This window comes from Alligator mississippiensis, chromosome 3 (genome assembly GCF_030867095.1).
Source record: "Alligator mississippiensis isolate rAllMis1 chromosome 3, rAllMis1, whole genome shotgun sequence".
In the NCBI taxonomy this organism is placed as follows: Eukaryota; Metazoa; Chordata; order Crocodylia; family Alligatoridae; genus Alligator; species Alligator mississippiensis.
The window spans coordinates 275,812,261-275,828,518 of NC_081826.1; the positions used below are offsets into that span (position 1 = coordinate 275,812,261).

At 44.8% G+C, this 16,258-nt stretch overlaps 1 protein-coding gene across 4 annotated transcripts in view; it reads left to right on the top strand.

The window, feature by feature from the left end:
* The window catches only part of PRKAA1 (protein kinase AMP-activated catalytic subunit alpha 1), a 31,125-nt gene that overhangs the window by 5,508 nt on the left and 9,359 nt on the right, over positions 1-16,258 (top strand). For 3 of the 4 annotated variants that reach the window (XM_006277874.4, XM_019496022.2, XM_019496023.2), the window contains 5 exons: positions 4,917-5,058; positions 6,375-6,468; positions 8,843-8,987; positions 11,714-11,801; positions 14,675-14,899. In XM_006277874.4, the coding sequence (XP_006277936.1) occupies positions 4,917-5,058; positions 6,375-6,468; positions 8,843-8,987; positions 11,714-11,801; positions 14,675-14,899 (694 nt within the window). The remainder of the gene's footprint in view (positions 1-4,916; positions 5,059-6,374; positions 6,469-8,842; positions 8,988-11,713; positions 11,802-14,674; positions 14,900-16,258) is intronic. The other variant, XM_059725209.1, reaches the window with a different exon arrangement.

Genomic DNA, 16,258 nt, shown 5'->3' on the forward strand with positions numbered 1-16,258 from the left:
ACCCACCTGCGTTTAGTGCTTTTTTGCACTCTGCATGATTTAATGACCCTTGTTTTTATAAATTGCAGTTCCATTTGTCAGCTGTTCCCTTGCATCGGGCCATCCATTGGTTAGTTAATTCCTTGGAGGCTTTAAGACCTGAAAACCTGGTCTGTCTGCCAGAGGTGCTCCCATTTGAATGGAGGTCATTAGGTTTTAAGGAATGTCCCTAAGTCTGGCATGAGAGTTCTATATTGCCTCTGTGGCTTTTACTGTAATAGAAGGCAAAGATTGCAGATAAGGCAAACCCTACATTCAAAATGAAGCAGAAGGTTCACAGTCAGTCAGAATGCATACAATAAGGGAAGAGCCTGCCTTGCACATCAATTGTTTAGAGGAATATTTGCTAAAAACAAAATGTTTTGGTGTCTTCCTTTTGACTGTGGAGTCGACCACAAAAAGAAAAAGAGCATGTGAAAAGGGCAGCTCTGTAGAGGAAAGATCTCATTACCTGAACATTCACTGAACTGATCAAAAGTGAACCAAGTAGATGCAAAATCCTATTACAGTATCTCTAGAAGGCAGGAACTGTGGAGACTAGAATCCATGTTGGAGCTGATTTTCAGATACTGATGCATTTAAGCTGTAAAAAAGTAATCAAATTACAGCAGGCAGAAAATAACACCATCAGCAAGATTTTACTGCTCTTGTAACCAAGAGAAAAAATAGGGCAGGATGGCTTCTTAGAGATAGCATCTGGTGAAGTAAGCTGTTGCCTTTAAAAGCGTGTGCTTCTTTAAAGCAGTCTAAGGCAGTGGTTCTTAACTTTTCTGGCATTGAGACACCTCTCATTGGGCTTGAAACATCACTCCATAATGTTTGTGAATTGTGGCACCAAGTTTCAGAAACTAATTTATATATTACAGTGCTTACCTTCTTGCAGTGGGGGGGTGGGCGATCAGCTAGGCAGGGACAATGAGCCTGTGCTTATCTGCTTAGTTTATCTGCATATCTCCTCACACCATGTGGCATCCTTCCAAGGCTCTGGTGGCATCCTGGTTGAGAAGCACTGTGCTAAGGTGCCACCTTCCTCTGTTGAGATGAATATGGATAACTATATCACTGACTGGGGAAAGAGAAAACATACCCAGACCAAACTGAGATATTGGTAAGCTAGGTTGATTTAAATAAGGCCATCTAATTGAGCTGTTTACTGAGCGGGAAACCCTGCTTTAAAGTAATGTTTTCCACTTGTACCCCTGTTACCTTCTAAAGAAAGGTGCGTTCTCATTGATGCATAAACACGTTAAAGCATATAGATTTGCTGTTAACTAGAACCTTTATTCTAGGTTTGGTACATCCTAGGGGAAAATAAATAAATACTTATAATTAAGATTCGAGTAGTTACAGCTTTTCACTTTAGTATTTTTATGCATTTAGTATGTCAGAAAATGCTGAATGACTTTATTGTGTGTTGACTAGGTAACTTGCTTTTACTTTAAGATGCGCTAGGTACCTGGAATAGGATGTAAAGGGGATTGTAATTTAAATGTACAAAACAACAAATAAACAAGCTTTTAAATCTTTAAAAGACTCAAGCTTCTGTCTAATTTGGAGTGCTGAACCAATCTGAGTTCATTTTAGCTGAAACGCTAAAATATTAGAAGTGCACTGATATGTCGGTCCAATCTCAGATCGGCACCGCTATAAAGAAAAATATCTGCATTGGAAATCAGCTTGATATGGATGATAAATGGCCTGTGTGTTTGCACAGCTGCAGTGCAGCACGTGGGCAGTGAGGAGAACAGCCGAGCAGCTCACAGAGCTGCATGCAGCTTGTAAACTGTTGTGGGGGAAGAGAAGGGGCGTTGGAGAGCAGATCAGGCCCCTATGGTGAGGGAGGAAGTGGGGCAGGGGCTGGGGCAAGCACTGTTCAGCAGGGGTGGGGCAGGCGTGGGATGGAGCCGTTGCTCGTCCTGTGGCGCGGGGTGGAGGGGGAGTATCTCCCACCACTGTGCGCCGCTTATCTGGTGGCTCGTGCCACTGCTCCTGCTGATGCATGTGCCCCTGGATTGGGGTGGGCTGGGGCCAGTGCTGTGTGCGCTCTTCCCAGTGGGGGCTGGGCCACGCTGCGCTCTAGGCAGGAGGCGGCGGTGCTGGGATGGGTAGTTGAGGGGCTATGGCAAATTTTTGGGTGGCTCTAGCCCCCCCTGTAGCTCGCTTCCAGCACCATCGCTGCCTGCCCCAAGCGCAGCCTAGCCCAGCCCAACCCCTGCTGGGAAGAGCCCAGCACAGCCTAGGCCCCACCCCTCTCTGCACCAGCTGGGCAGCGCATGCCCCAGCACCACTCCCTTCCTCAGCGCAGAGGCCTTGATTTACCCTCCCTACCCTACCACTACCCTTCCGTCTCCTCTTCCACCCTAACAGATTTACCAGCTGAACACTGTTCTTCAAGCTGCCAGGCTGGTATCGGTCAATATGCCTCCTTAAAAATCAGCTATCAGTATCGGCCCTAAAAATCTCTGTCTGTGCACCCCTGTAAAATATGAGTATGAAACCACTTGGATGGATTTTACGGGTGATCCTGAGGATACAAGTGTTGGGGTTAATTGGAGGAAAGCAGGCTAGATTTGCACCTTATGCTATGTCTCTGATTTAGTCTAAGCCAGAGGCCATCAATTTGTGGCATGGATGCCACAAGTGGTGCAGGCAACCTCTGTGTGGTACATGGCAGACTGGGAAGGGGACAGGTAGCACAATGGCAGATAGGGCAGGGGACAGCAATTGAAGCATCAGATCAGGCAGGGAGCAGAAAACTGAGCAGCAGATTAGGTAAGGGAAAGCATTTGGAGTGGCACTTGGGGAGGATGCAGGGCTAATTTGTGGCATGTCTGCCAAAAAGATTGGCCTTCAATGGCATAAGCTTCCTTGAGCCTGAGCTCATTTCCGCAGATGCTGTGGAAGAAAGTGCACAGGGCAGTGTATAAAATACAAAAAGGAAGAGACGGGGAAGGGGGCAGTGCTGGGAAAATTAAGTAGGCCATAAACCCATAGGGACAAAGAATCCCAAAAACTAATCTAGGTAATAGCATAAGAATCCATAGTCCCTGTTTAGATCATGCTTAATACAGTCCAGTTTGTGAATGATTTCTTGTTCTGCAGTTTCCTGTTGAAGTTCATTTTTAAAGCTTTGCTGCCTAAGAACAGCTACCCTGTGGTCAACGATGGACTATTTGGGAGGTTCAGGTGTTCTGCCATGGGCTTGTGTCTTTCTGGAACTGACATCAGATTGGTGTGTACTCATTCTTGCATGTAGAGATCGCCCTGTCTAACACGGGCAGGAGACACCTGTTGGCAGATGATGTGATCTTTGTAGAGTTGCAGGTGAATGAACCTTGGATGTTTAGAATCAGTGTTGTTTGGTCCTGGAGTCAGAGGCTGGGGTCCCAACACTTGTGATGACTACTTGCCACTAGCACTGTGCCCCTCAAAAGGTGAAACCTTTAATGCAGCACCTGATTCACTGTGCCAGACCTATGAAGCTTTACCTCCAGTTAGTCTCCCTTTCCTTCTCCCTATTCTGTCCTTTTTAATCTAAAAAAGAATTCTATATGTCATACAAGTTTTTTGTTAGAGGTTTGTGGCTTCATCATAGTTTATTTAGATGTTTAAAGGTAGTAATAGGTTTAAGCTTTAACATATTTTGAACTATATTTAATTTTTAACATGGTTGTTTAAAAATGTAACTTAAGTGATATTAAATAGAAAACTTCTTTTTAAATGATTCCTGCCCCCCTCTTTTTTTTTTTTTGTATTAATTGATAAACTTGGTGGCTCTTGGACAGGAGGAGTGCTGCTGAGGTAGTGGGGAGACAGCCTATGGCTGCAGAGGCACTACAAAAATTCAGTAGCATGGTGCTTTCAGTTGATTGCGATATGGAATTGCTGCTTGATCTACAGGGAGAGTTGGAGCTGGGTAAAGGTATGTAGCCACTTGTAGATTGTTGGAAAGATCCACAATTGTTGGAAAGCTTTAAGTAGAAGAGATTTATTTGGCTCAGGTCTGATCAGTACAGTAAAATAAAAGGCCATTAAGAAAGGATTACAGGAGGCTTTCATTTTGATAAATGGATTAAGATGAGATGAGGCCAGAAAGATTTGGAATTGTGGTCTCTCTTATAAATTACACCCTTAATTTATTCTCTTTAATCTCTGGCAAGAGGTGCTTCTGCTCCTGTTACTTAGCAGTCTTTAGATGTGAAAGAAACTAGCAGTTCTTTGGTATGATGCTACTCATGATTGCAGGACAAACCACACAAGTAGTAGGAAGATAAATGTTTAAAGTTTTATGTGAGGGCCAATTGTTTCAAGTGCAGTTAAATCAATGTGACTTGTCAAATGTAAACAGTGATTGAAAGCTTAAGTCTAGTGGAGTGGCTGATGGAGCATTAAGTAGATAACTCCCTGTGAGGGAGTGAGTAGAGAGAAACTGAAAATTTATTGATAAAAGAATGTTTTTGAAGTATGCGGAGAGCAGGCTTCCACGATGGGCCCAGAAAAGGTTAGGTAGCTAATGAAAATATAAACTTGAGATGACTTGGAGAGCCCACTCGGATCCAAAATGCCCTTTTTTCACTTGAGTATATTCCTCCTTGTATTTTAGCAACAAAATGAGGTTGCTTGCAAGACAATTCCTGGTTAAAGAGTGTATACTAGGGATAATGATGTTTTCTTGTACTTCCAGCCTGACTTACGATGCTGCACTGGAAGTACAGGATAAGAATATATAAATAACAGGATCAAAAGTAGTTGGAAGTGGTAAAACAACTTGATTTTTGTCAGGGTGCTTTCTAAATATACTTTATTGAAAAGGGTAAAATTAGGTTTATTTTCCAAAGTGCAGTGGATGAGCCTAACTTTTTCTCCCTCTCTTGCAGTTGGCAAACATGAGTTAACAGGACACAAAGTGGCAGTGAAGATTTTAAATCGACAAAAGATTCGCAGCCTTGATGTAGTAGGAAAAATCCGCCGAGAGATTCAAAATCTCAAGCTTTTTAGGCATCCTCATATAATTAAATTGTAAGTTTTTTGTTTTCACGATTGTTTAAAGAAGCAGTAAGTCTTTTGTCTCACTTTTTAATCTGGAACAGTTATTACAGACACTACTAAGCTAAATGTAAGCTTTAAAGGTAAAATATAATATATCTTATTTGAGCTGGTGTAAAATCCAACATGCATGAATTGGACTGCTGTCAAAAAAAATATATATTTTTAATTTTTTTGACAGCAGTCCAATTCGTGTATGTTAGATTTTTTTCAGTGTGCTTTCTATAGAATATCTTCAGGCAAGTAGTTTTTTTTCTGAAGGGGAGATAAACAGAGATCTAAGAAATTGCAAAATCATCAGAGGTGCTCATGTTCAGTAGCTGAGTTATATTTGCTAATATTTTTCTCCTTAACAACCTACTTGTACTCAGCTGCTACTTCATGTTCTTAAGTGGTTATTTGAAAATTATTTTCCTGTTTGTCAACTGGCAGTGAATAATTTCAGGGTTGTGAAATGAATAACTTCTCTGAGGAGGTCCAGTGTGTGTTCCACCCCCTTTCCTAGTTTCACTTCAATCAGTGAACACTGGTGCATTCCCAAATGTGGGCTTGCTCTTTGGTAGTTGCTTTGATCCTGGGATCTGTAACTTCTTTTAATAGTTGATTTGGTGTATAGAAAAATTCCTAAAAGGGCATGTCTTCACTGCAGGGTAACTCAACCTTGATTAAATTCTAGCTGTGTCATGAGCAGTCGGAATGCAATGTCATTCTCAGTCACATCCACTTGACTGTATGCATGCGGAGTGTTGCTCTCGCTCAGTGGTGATGTCACAACTTCTCATGTTATATCCTCTGGTTCTTAGCTTTGCAGTAAGCTAAGCTGTTCCAATTCTTTCCTAGTGAATTGTGGGAAAACAAACATTGGCGAGTTCAGGTTGCTTAGTTTGCATATACATTCTCTGGAGGGAGGTTTCCCAGCCCAGGTACTAGAAAGACTTCGGATCTGGCTTATACTCTAGGTTAGGCCAGCTTATTTCGCTAGATAAAGCACCATTACATTTTTGGTAAGAGGTTTTTGGCTGACAAACTGGATTAGGGACAATGTGAGAGATCCCAGATTAACTGCAGTGAAAACGGGCAGAAAAACATTCCCTCTTCATCCTTCATTATTCCTCAGTTCAAACACTGAAAACAAAAATGAAACCTAGAATATTGGTCCTATTTACTCAATGGAAGTACACAGACTTATTAAATACTTAGTTATAAGGTATAATGATTAGATTTTGTTTTCAACACTGCTCATATTCTATATTCTGTGTTGATTGTATTAATAACATGTTGTTTTCCAGGTACCAGGTCATCAGCACACCAACCGACATCTTCATGGTGATGGAATATGTTTCAGGTGGAGAACTGTTTGATTATATTTGTAAAAATGGAAGGGTAAGAGGAACTCTCAAACTTTTATAAAATTTGTTTGTTTGTTTGTTTGTTTAGAATGCCTGTCTAGTGCTTGTCCTGTTAAATAGTGGGGGGGGGAGGGAGTGTGTGTACATGCACGCACATGTTCAGATGTAGTCCTTCAGTTTAAAATTAATAGTTGTGAAGTATTCTTCTTCCCCCCCCTCCCCCATGTAGCAGGACCAGCATAATGCTCCCTGGTAGCTGTGTGGCTTCTGCTCTGCTCCAGCTCTTAGGTTATCCTTCCTGTTCCCTTCCCTGCCACTCCTTTGTTGGAGTAGTTTGAATGTGAAAAAGGAATACTGCCTCAGCATCCCTGAGCAGGGACCCGTTCTGTTTGGCCATTGGGTCTTTCCCAAACCCCGCTGTGTCCAGCCTTGTCCCTGATGCTAAATGGGCCCTCCTGGTCTGTCTGCACTCCTAGGGCACATGATGCCACGGGGCTGTTTGTAGCCTTCTTCCCTTGCAGGCATGTCCATACTTTGCAGATGTTAGCAGGTAGCTGCTCCCATGGGCACCTTGTCCCCAGTACAATGTCTGGCCTCTGCCTCTTTCCTCTAGCTGACCCCCTTAGCCTAGGCCAGCGGTTCCCAATCTGTGGTACGGGTACCACCAGTAGTATGCAGACAGCCTGTCAGTAGTATGTGTTAACAAATTTATTATAATTACTTTATATGACAAATTTGCTGGCGGTTCTTAAAATTGTATCATTTAAAATTTGATGCTGTGCAATCTGTCAGTTTGGGAACCGCTGGCCTAGGCCCACTGTGTTGTACCTGTGTCTCGCCCCTTTTCAGGCTTTGGATTGCTGGCCTGTTTCCTGTCCCACTAGGGCTCTGTGCCCCAGGCCCTAGCTTTGCCTCTCTTGGGAGCACCTGGCCCTGGTCTTACCCCTCTTGGACGCTGGCCCTAGCCTTCCCAGCCTTAACCCATGTCTGTCACCTTTCTAGGTTCAGGTTTTAACACTTCTAAGCTTCTGCTTGTCTGTTTCTTGATCCTGGACCCTAGCAGGGTTCAAAAACTTCATGTGCCCTTCTGGCACCCAAAAGTGGCCTCCTTGTTTCCCCTTCTAGCCACATCCGGTCCACCAGTAGTCTATCACCAAATAAAAAGGGACTCAACAGGTGAACTCACTTCCCTTCTGGGGCTACTTATGGTGTAGGTTCAGTCCTTTCTCTGGCAGGGACCATCCTGCCCTATCTATGGTCAAGGCTGTACTGTTCCTCCTGCATGAGGGAAAGCCTATTTGTTCCCTGGACACTGACCTTTCCAGCCATCCTGGCCTGTTAGCTGGCCGAAACACAAGGGCTGCTTGTTAGCCCCTGCCCTGCCAGCTGCCTTTGGCTGGGCCACAAAAACCCTCCTTCTAATGGCTCTCTAGTTCTCCTCCAGTAACAGGGTAAGGGTTCCCTCTCTCACTCCACTTACAAGGTTTTTTACTACATTCCCCATTCCCCCCATTCCCGGGGGATGCTGGATAACAAAATATGCCAGTTAATTGAGCAGCCTGAACAGGCATCCTTGCCTGTTCAGACTGCCACTTCTCCTGCTGCGTCTGGGGCATCGCCGCCCCTCCTGCGGGACAGGGAGGTGTGCCCTGCACAGCCTGTTATGCTCCCGGGCTGTGGGGGCTCGGCAGCACAGGCTGCTTTGCTCGGGGCTGTGGGAGCTCAGAAAAACCGGAAGTGCCATGGTAGGCACTTCCGGTTTCACTTTACCTTACCAGCCGGCATGCCGGTTAATAGAGCATGCCGGCTTGTAAGGTGCCGGTTAACAGAACTTTTAATGTAATTAGTTCTTTGATTCAGAATTTGCATCTTACCTGAACAACATGTGACACCAATATCATTGTTATAGACAAGCCTACTGATGCACTCTAACCACTCTTGCAAAATCTTCTGAAGGTTTTGGTTCATTCAGATCTGAGTCTCCTGATGTTTAGTGAAGCTCTATATACCAAATACCCTTGCTATATGAAGCAAAATATGAAATATTTGACCCCTACAAAGGTGGTAGTTCTGTATATACTTTTGAAACTGACTTGAGACCTCAAGTTTTGACTCTGACACAATGGATCACACTTTTTATAATTGATTCAAAGGATAACATTTTAAGAGCAAGTTCTATTGAAAGCGTTGTAGCTTGGGAACATTAGTACTAGGTTCTAATATTGTCTCAACCACTGAAACTGAGACCGTGGCTAGTGTCGGAGCAAAATGGCATCCAGTCTCTAAAATATTTATGCATAACTTTGTGTTCATTAACTCCGATGTACTTGCAATTGTATGAAAATGCCTTGCTGCTTCTAGAAAAATATTGGATGTATCATTTTTTTTCATTTCTTTCCTTTTTTTAGCTTGATGAGAAGGAGAGTAGACGTCTGTTCCAGCAAATCCTTTCTGGTGTGGATTATTGCCACAGACATATGGTAGTACATAGAGATCTGAAACCTGAAAATGTACTGCTTGATGCACACATGAATGCCAAGATAGCCGATTTTGGTGAGCACTTTTATTCTAAACACAGTAATGCTTTGGAGGTTATTCAAATGCTATATGTAAATGCAGAAAACATTCAGGTACTTGTATACCATGGTGATGGACATGGCAGAACAGGGGCGGGCAAAATATGGCCCACAGGCCGGATCCAGCCTGCCAGGCCATTCTAACCGACCCATGGAGCACCTAAAAAATTTAGTAAATTAATTCTTATTTGCCCTGGCTCCCTGTCAAAGGTGGCTGGAGCCAGGGGCAGTAGGACCCAGAAGGAGCCCTTGGCAGGTTTGAGCAGCCCACCCCCAGCCAGATGCCTGCTTTCCTGACCCTGCCCTGCTCCAGCACCACATGGCTGTGGCTCTGAGCTGCATCCCTGGACTGTGGAGCATGGGACTGCGCTGGTAGGGGTGTGTATGTGTGTGCGTGTGCATGTTTGGCAGGCAGAATGTGTACGTCTGCAGGCACGGGGAAGTGTGTCTGCAGGCACGGGGGAGTGCGTGTCTGCAGGCAAAGGGGTAGTGTGCCCACACACACACACACACACACACACACCCTCTCCCCATGTATGTCTGCAGGTACGGGGGCAGTGTGTGCCTGCAGAGAGAGACGCGCGCACACAGGCAGAGAGTATGTCTGTGTCTGCAGGCACAGGGGCAGAGTGTGAGTGTGCGCACGCTAATAGGGTGAGCCACAGGCACACCCCTCCATACACATGCACCTATGCCTCCCCTCGCACTGCCATACACAAACTCCAGTCACCCTCCCCCCCAGGCCCACCCACATGCCCACAGCCCCCACAAACCTATATTCACCCCCACACAATATACATGTGTAAGACTTAATTTTAAGCTATTGTGCAATCACCCTTATGTGCACTACACAAACGCATGTAAATCAGGATAAAAACATTTTTTGAAATCAAATTAATGAATGTTGTTGATGATTGCTTTTTAGAGTATACTTTGGTATGTTTCTGGTTCTGGGATGGCAAAACCCCTTGCTGAGAGGAGTACTTCTGGGGGCAGGGGGAGGGACTTCTGGTGGCAAAGGTCAGGGGTTGGGAAGTGGGACTTCTGGTCACAAGATGGTGACCAGGGGGCAGGGCACCTGCCAAGGGGCGGAGCTATCCATGTGGCTCTTGACAGCTTGCCAAAACTTGGTAATTGGCCCTCTGCCCAAAATAATTGCCCGCCCCTGTGGTAGAAGGACCTAGTAATGTATTTGTAGGAAAAAAATGCAAACATTGCTTAGTGGAGCATTCCCTTTTCCATATAAGCCATCTTTTAAGTCAAATGTCTCTTGTGACTGAATAGAAATTGACAGTTAGCCTGGCCTTGCAGAACAGTATTTCTCTTCTAGGTAAAATGCAGTACTTTAGTTACCCACAACTCCCTTTTTTTTTCTGAAGGTTGCCTAATTTCCATGCCTGTTTGTCTGCTTGTAAAAAATGCAAATGTTCTTCCGTTTGTTGTAATAATTATGTGAGGGAAGTACAGTGCGAAGGAAATTGAACATTGAATTCACGCTTATGATTCCTGAAAAAATGAAGAACAAACTTTTTAGCAATCTTGCAATCATTGTTGAATTTATCCACGGTTAGGAAGGTCATATTAGTTTGTTTGTATTGACTTGCTGTAGAGTAGCAGGAACTATAGGTGCAGAGGGACTGGAAGTTTTTCTTGGGATTGCCAGCATTAGGAATACTTCTTGCCATATAAACATAGAAAGGTATCCAGACTGCTACATAGTCGTGATATTTCTTTTGTAGGCATAGTGGATAATACCTGCCTTTGTAAAGTGCTTTGAGATCTCTGATGAAAGGTGCTAGGTAATGTTGAGTACTCCAATTATTTCAAAGGTATGATGTTCAAGTACTTTGGGGATTGGGGATCTTATTCATTCTTTCAAAGGGATTACTATACTTTATGCAGAATGTTCTTGGATGAAATGAGACTAATTACATTACAGTAAAACCAAATGTAATATTAATTCTTAGAATAGCTTTTTTACTATACATACTTGCTAGAAAGCAAGAAGAGTTGCACAGGAACTTACTCCCTACACAATAAATGGTGCAGGCTAGATAAGGCACCCTTCTACACCACATCCAATGTGCAAGAAGTATTGAAATAATTCAGTTCAGTAAGCCATTGCGAGGACGTTCAGTTCCAAAGAATTAGTTGACACCTTGCCCAGTGGGTGTTGGGAGAGAGGGTCCATCTTAATTTGTGAGACGTAGTTTCTGTAGTGTTCTGTAAAGAGTTTCCATTGAATCTTTTATGTATTCTTGTAGAAGCTATTCCTGAACTATCCCTTTATCTATCTTTTTTTAGTAAAAGTCTTTGGTAATAATTATGCTTTTGAAATTGTTTTATCCTGTTAATAAATGAAGTAGCCTCTTGGCTCTGTGACCCCCAAAATACCAATTTTACTGCATCTTGGAATGAATGTATGCTATCCGGCATTCTTAGACCATGTACATATTCTAACTCTTTAATATCAGTCTTGCCAATGTTGGGTAAAATGCATACAAAATTTGCATACTAGTATTTTAGAAAAAAAGTATGAAGTACAGTTGCTTGTAAATACTGAAATACTTATGACGGCAAACTATGTAAAAATTGTTATTCCTGTTGGCACTAGTGGCTATTTCTAAAATGTTTGCACAAAATGTTAAATAATTTTTGCTCTCTGAATTTTATCTTCTAGTATCTGCTTTTGTACACTTTCAGGTCTATCAAATATGATGTCAGATGGAGAATTTTTACGAACAAGTTGTGGTTCTCCTAACTATGCTGCACCAGAAGTAATTTCAGGAAGGTAATATTCCTTTTATTAGATAATGTATGCATGTATTCGGATCAGCGGTGCGTGGGTGAAGAACTTGCTGTTTTAATGCTAAATTAGAAAAAAAGGAAGCTAATAAATAGTTTGACAAAGTAGCCTCTGAAGTGGCCTTTGATATTCAGAAATCAGGTTTTCATAACCCTATAGGATTCTCGCGGCTCCTGAAGTGTTTGTTTCATGAAAGCTAAATTTCGGGTTGTATGTGATAGAGGTGCACTGATACATCGGTTCAATATCAGATTGGTACCATTATAAAGAAAACTGGCTGTATGGATATCAGTCCAAAGGGGCTGATTAATTTGGCCAATAAATGCCTGCGCTGCGCACAGTTGAAGCACAGCATTCAGGCAACAAGAAGCATAGCCAGCAGCATGGAGAGTTGCCTCCAGCTGTTAAGTCCAGTGTGGTAGAAGGGGAGGAGAGAGGGAAGGGGTGTGGTGGGGGGGGGGTAGATCAATGCCCCCTGTGGTGAGGGAAGGGGCAGGTGCTGCTCAGGTTGGGGGGAGGAGTGCGGAGCCATGGCTGGGGGTGGGGGGGTGGGGAGCAGCTCCTGCTGGTGCTTGCACTGTTGCGGGGGTGGCGTGTGCCCCCTTGATCTGTGCAGGGTGCGACGGGCTGCAGCCAAGACTGTGTGGGGCTCTTCTCAGTGGGGGCTGGGCTCGGAGCAGGTGCTAGTGGCACTGGGCAGATGCTGCATCCACCCCAAATTTTTCTGCTGCTCCACTCCCAGCGCTGCCAGCTGCCTGGCGCAGCCCTGGCTCAACGCCCTGCCCAGGAAGAGCCAGAGCTGCGACTGGCAGTGGTGGTGTAATTTGGGGTGGATGCAGCATCCTCCCAGTGCCTCTGGTGCCTGCTCCGACCCCAGTCCCCACTGAAAAGAGCCTCGCCCAGCCCCAATTGCAGCCTGCCCCATGTAGATCTGGGGGGCATACGCCCCACCCCTCACAAGTCACATCTCTGGCCCCCTGCCTGGCCTGGGCAGTGCCTGCACCTGGCCCCTCCCTCACCACAGGGGGCATTGATCTGACCCCACATGCCCTTTCCTTCCCCCTCCCCTTCCACCACATCAGAATTACCAGCTGGAGGCAGCTTGTATCGGTAATCAGATCAGTATTGGCCAATATACCTCCTTAAATATCAGCTATTGGCCCCAAAAGTCTCTATTTGTATACCCATAGTTCGTGGCGTCAACACCAAATCAGTGTGGTCAAAATGTACTTTAGTAAATAAGCTTTCACTTTCCAGAATTTCCAACATGGTCTATCTGATTGTTCAGTAATGAAAATTTTGGAAGTAGAAGTTTTTTGATTAATTGAGTAATTTTGATTAACTGAGTAATTTTGATTACTAAAGAATTTCAGGCAGAAGAGTGCTGTAATGTTTAATAATGGTGTGAACTTCTGCATTCTTTTAAATCCAAATATTGGTTTACTTGCACATAGGTATCTTGATCTCAAACCTAAAGTAGCAGCTGCCCTGGGCACTCAGTAGTTTCCACTTCATAGCTTTAAGAATTCTAATGCTGACTTACATTCAACAATAAGTAAATGTGACAGAGAAGCCCGGAGACTTCTCTGTTTACCTGCATGAAACCCTTAATTTCCAGTTCTGGAGATTTATCTTTTCCTATGTATCATGATATGGTAGTAAGTTTGTGAAAAATGTGCATCACTTCATTCATCTGCCTGATTTGGCAGTATGGCTTGTCCCTTCAGGCTTGTTCTGTCTGCCTTATTATTTAGGTGGCTTATTCATGGGAACTAAGAATGAGGCTGTGGACATAAGTAACTTTGTCCACATGAAGATTGCAGGTGTTGCTGCTAGGGAGTATACATTGGCTGTTAGGATGGAACTGCATGCTCTTATAGTGACACAGCTCAGTTTTTAGTTCAGTGGTCCACAACCTCTTCAGGTTGTGGGTTGGAAGAGCCAGGGGTAGATGCAGCTAGGACCCAGCTGACACTGCTGCTTCTTCCCATGGCAGCACAGCCAGAGCTTCTGTGGCCACTACTGCTGCCCACTGCTGAACTCTGAAGCTGGTGTCTGCAAGCTGGATCAAATGACTGCATCTGGCTCGCAAGCCATGTGTTACCCACCCCTGGTTTAACTGGCTAAAGTTGCGCTGAATTCTTTTGCCTTATTTAAGCTCTGTGAATGTATTGCTGTAGAAGCATGTATGTGGTAACAATAGTCCGTTCTAGTGCAATTGTTACATCTGTCTAGAACAGTGCTTCCCAAACTTTTCCTCAACATGACCCTATTCACTGATGTTGCGACCCTGTTTGAGGTCATAACCCACAGTTTGGGAACCGCTGGTCTAGAGCAGTGGTTCTCAACCATTTTTGTACCAAGACCCATTAGTAACCTTTGGCCAGTCTTGACCCAGTGCCCCTCACTCCTGACCCAGTGCCCCCAGCCTCCCAGTGCATGGGGGACAGGGGACAGGCAGCCTCTTGCAGGCTGTGGTTCCAGCCTGCAAGAGAAAAGCCACAGCTTCCCATGTTGATCCTCTTTAAAAGAGAATCTGTTTTTAAAGCTAGTTCACAACCCTTTCATATATTCTTGTGACCCACTTCTGGGTCACAACCTGTGAGTTGAGATTTCTTCATCTAGAAGATTCTGCTATGCTGTAGCACCCTCCCTTCCCGTCCACACTGAACAGGAGGATGTTACATTTCCCAGCAAGTACGTGACTAGAACTGAGTTATAGTGCTGCGTCTCAAAATTAGTTATCCTGTACTTCCATGATATTGCTTTTTTGCAGCTTATTTACACTAACTTCATGTGTGTATGTATATATATATATACTACATTCATATAAATTACTAATAGCTGACTTTTTCCAGATTGTATGCAGGTCCAGAAGTAGATATTTGGAGCAGTGGGGTTATTCTCTATGCTCTCTTGTGTGGAACCCTTCCATTTGATGATGATCATGTGCCAACGCTTTTTAAGAAGATATGTGATGGTATCTTTTATACCCCTCAGTACCTGAATCCGTCTGTGATTAGCCTTTTGAAACACATGCTGCAAGTGGATCCCATGAAGAGAGCTACAGTGAGAGATATTAGGTAAAACACTAGCTGATGTCTTATTTCAGATGCTACAGTGATGGCTCTAGGGATGTGAAAGGTTAAACAATTAATTGTTTAACTGATGAGTGCAGTGATAACTGGCTAGCTTACTAGTTATCGTTTAGCTTGGGGCTCGGGGCTGGTGCGGTCTGGTAGGGGAGGGGAGAAAGGAAGCCTCATGGTGCCCCAGCAGGAACTAGAAGGCAGGAGGAGTAAAGGGTAGGGCTGTGCGAAGCTTCGGTTGCCAATTCAATTTGGAGATTTGGCTCAATTCGGTGGTCAAATCTCCGAATCGAATTGGGAGACCCGTTAAAAGGTCCCCATGGCTACCCTGCCTGGTCCCAGCCTCTGGGCAATTAAAAAAAATAAATAAATAAATAAAAGCCCTACACTTACCGACTGCAGCAGCAGTGATCAATCATGGCATCTGGGTGCTCATGACAGACCCCCCCCCCCCCGCCCACACACACAGTGAGGGGCAGCAGGAATTGCCCCCACAGCCTGGCACTGGCATGGCAGCTGCCCCATGGTGTGGGTGCAGTGTGGCACACTGTCTGGGAGCTGGGGCTGCTGGGACTGAGTGGTGCCAGGCTCTGGCTGACTGCTGGAGCTGCCCCAGCTCCCAGACAGCGCACGGCACACTGCATGCGCTCAGGGGAGGGGGGCTGGGCATCCCTGCTGTCCCCCAATGCCCTGCGCTGCGCCAGGGGGCTCTGCCACAAGCCCTCGGAGGCCCTGATCGCCACTGCTGCAGCAGGGCTTTCTTTTTTTCTTTAATTGCTGGGGCTGGGTGGCAAATGGGGCTGGGCAGGGCAGCCATGTGGGGCTTTTCCCATGGCTCCGCCCACCTGGAGAGAGGCAGGCACAGCTAGAGGAGCCACAGGAGAATCTGCAGCTGCCTGGCTGTGCCTGCTTTTCTCCGGCGGATCCGAATTGCCGAATCTCCAATTCTGACTTGGCCGAACCAAATGGGGACAGTGATTTGAATCACCGAATTGAATCGCTGCCCTCTGAATAGGCTGAATCTGAATCGGGTACTTCCCACAGGCCTAGGGAAGGGGGCTATTACCCATAGTCTAAGAGGAAAACAGCTGGTAGCCTAATGACTCATCATCAGTTAAGCAATTAGCTGTTTGTTCACGGGTGCTCTCTCCCAGCTTCAGCCTTTACTGGCCTGGCTGGGCATGCCACTGAGGCCTTCTCTCTTCCCTCTGTCAAAGGGTCCCCTGGGAGTGGCTCCCAGCAGCAGCTGTCTGAACTGCTGTGTTGGTTAATTGTTTACTTTAACTGCTATAATTGGAGGAGGTTAAATTTAAATATTTTTTAAAACAATATTCATATCCCTAGATGGCTCCT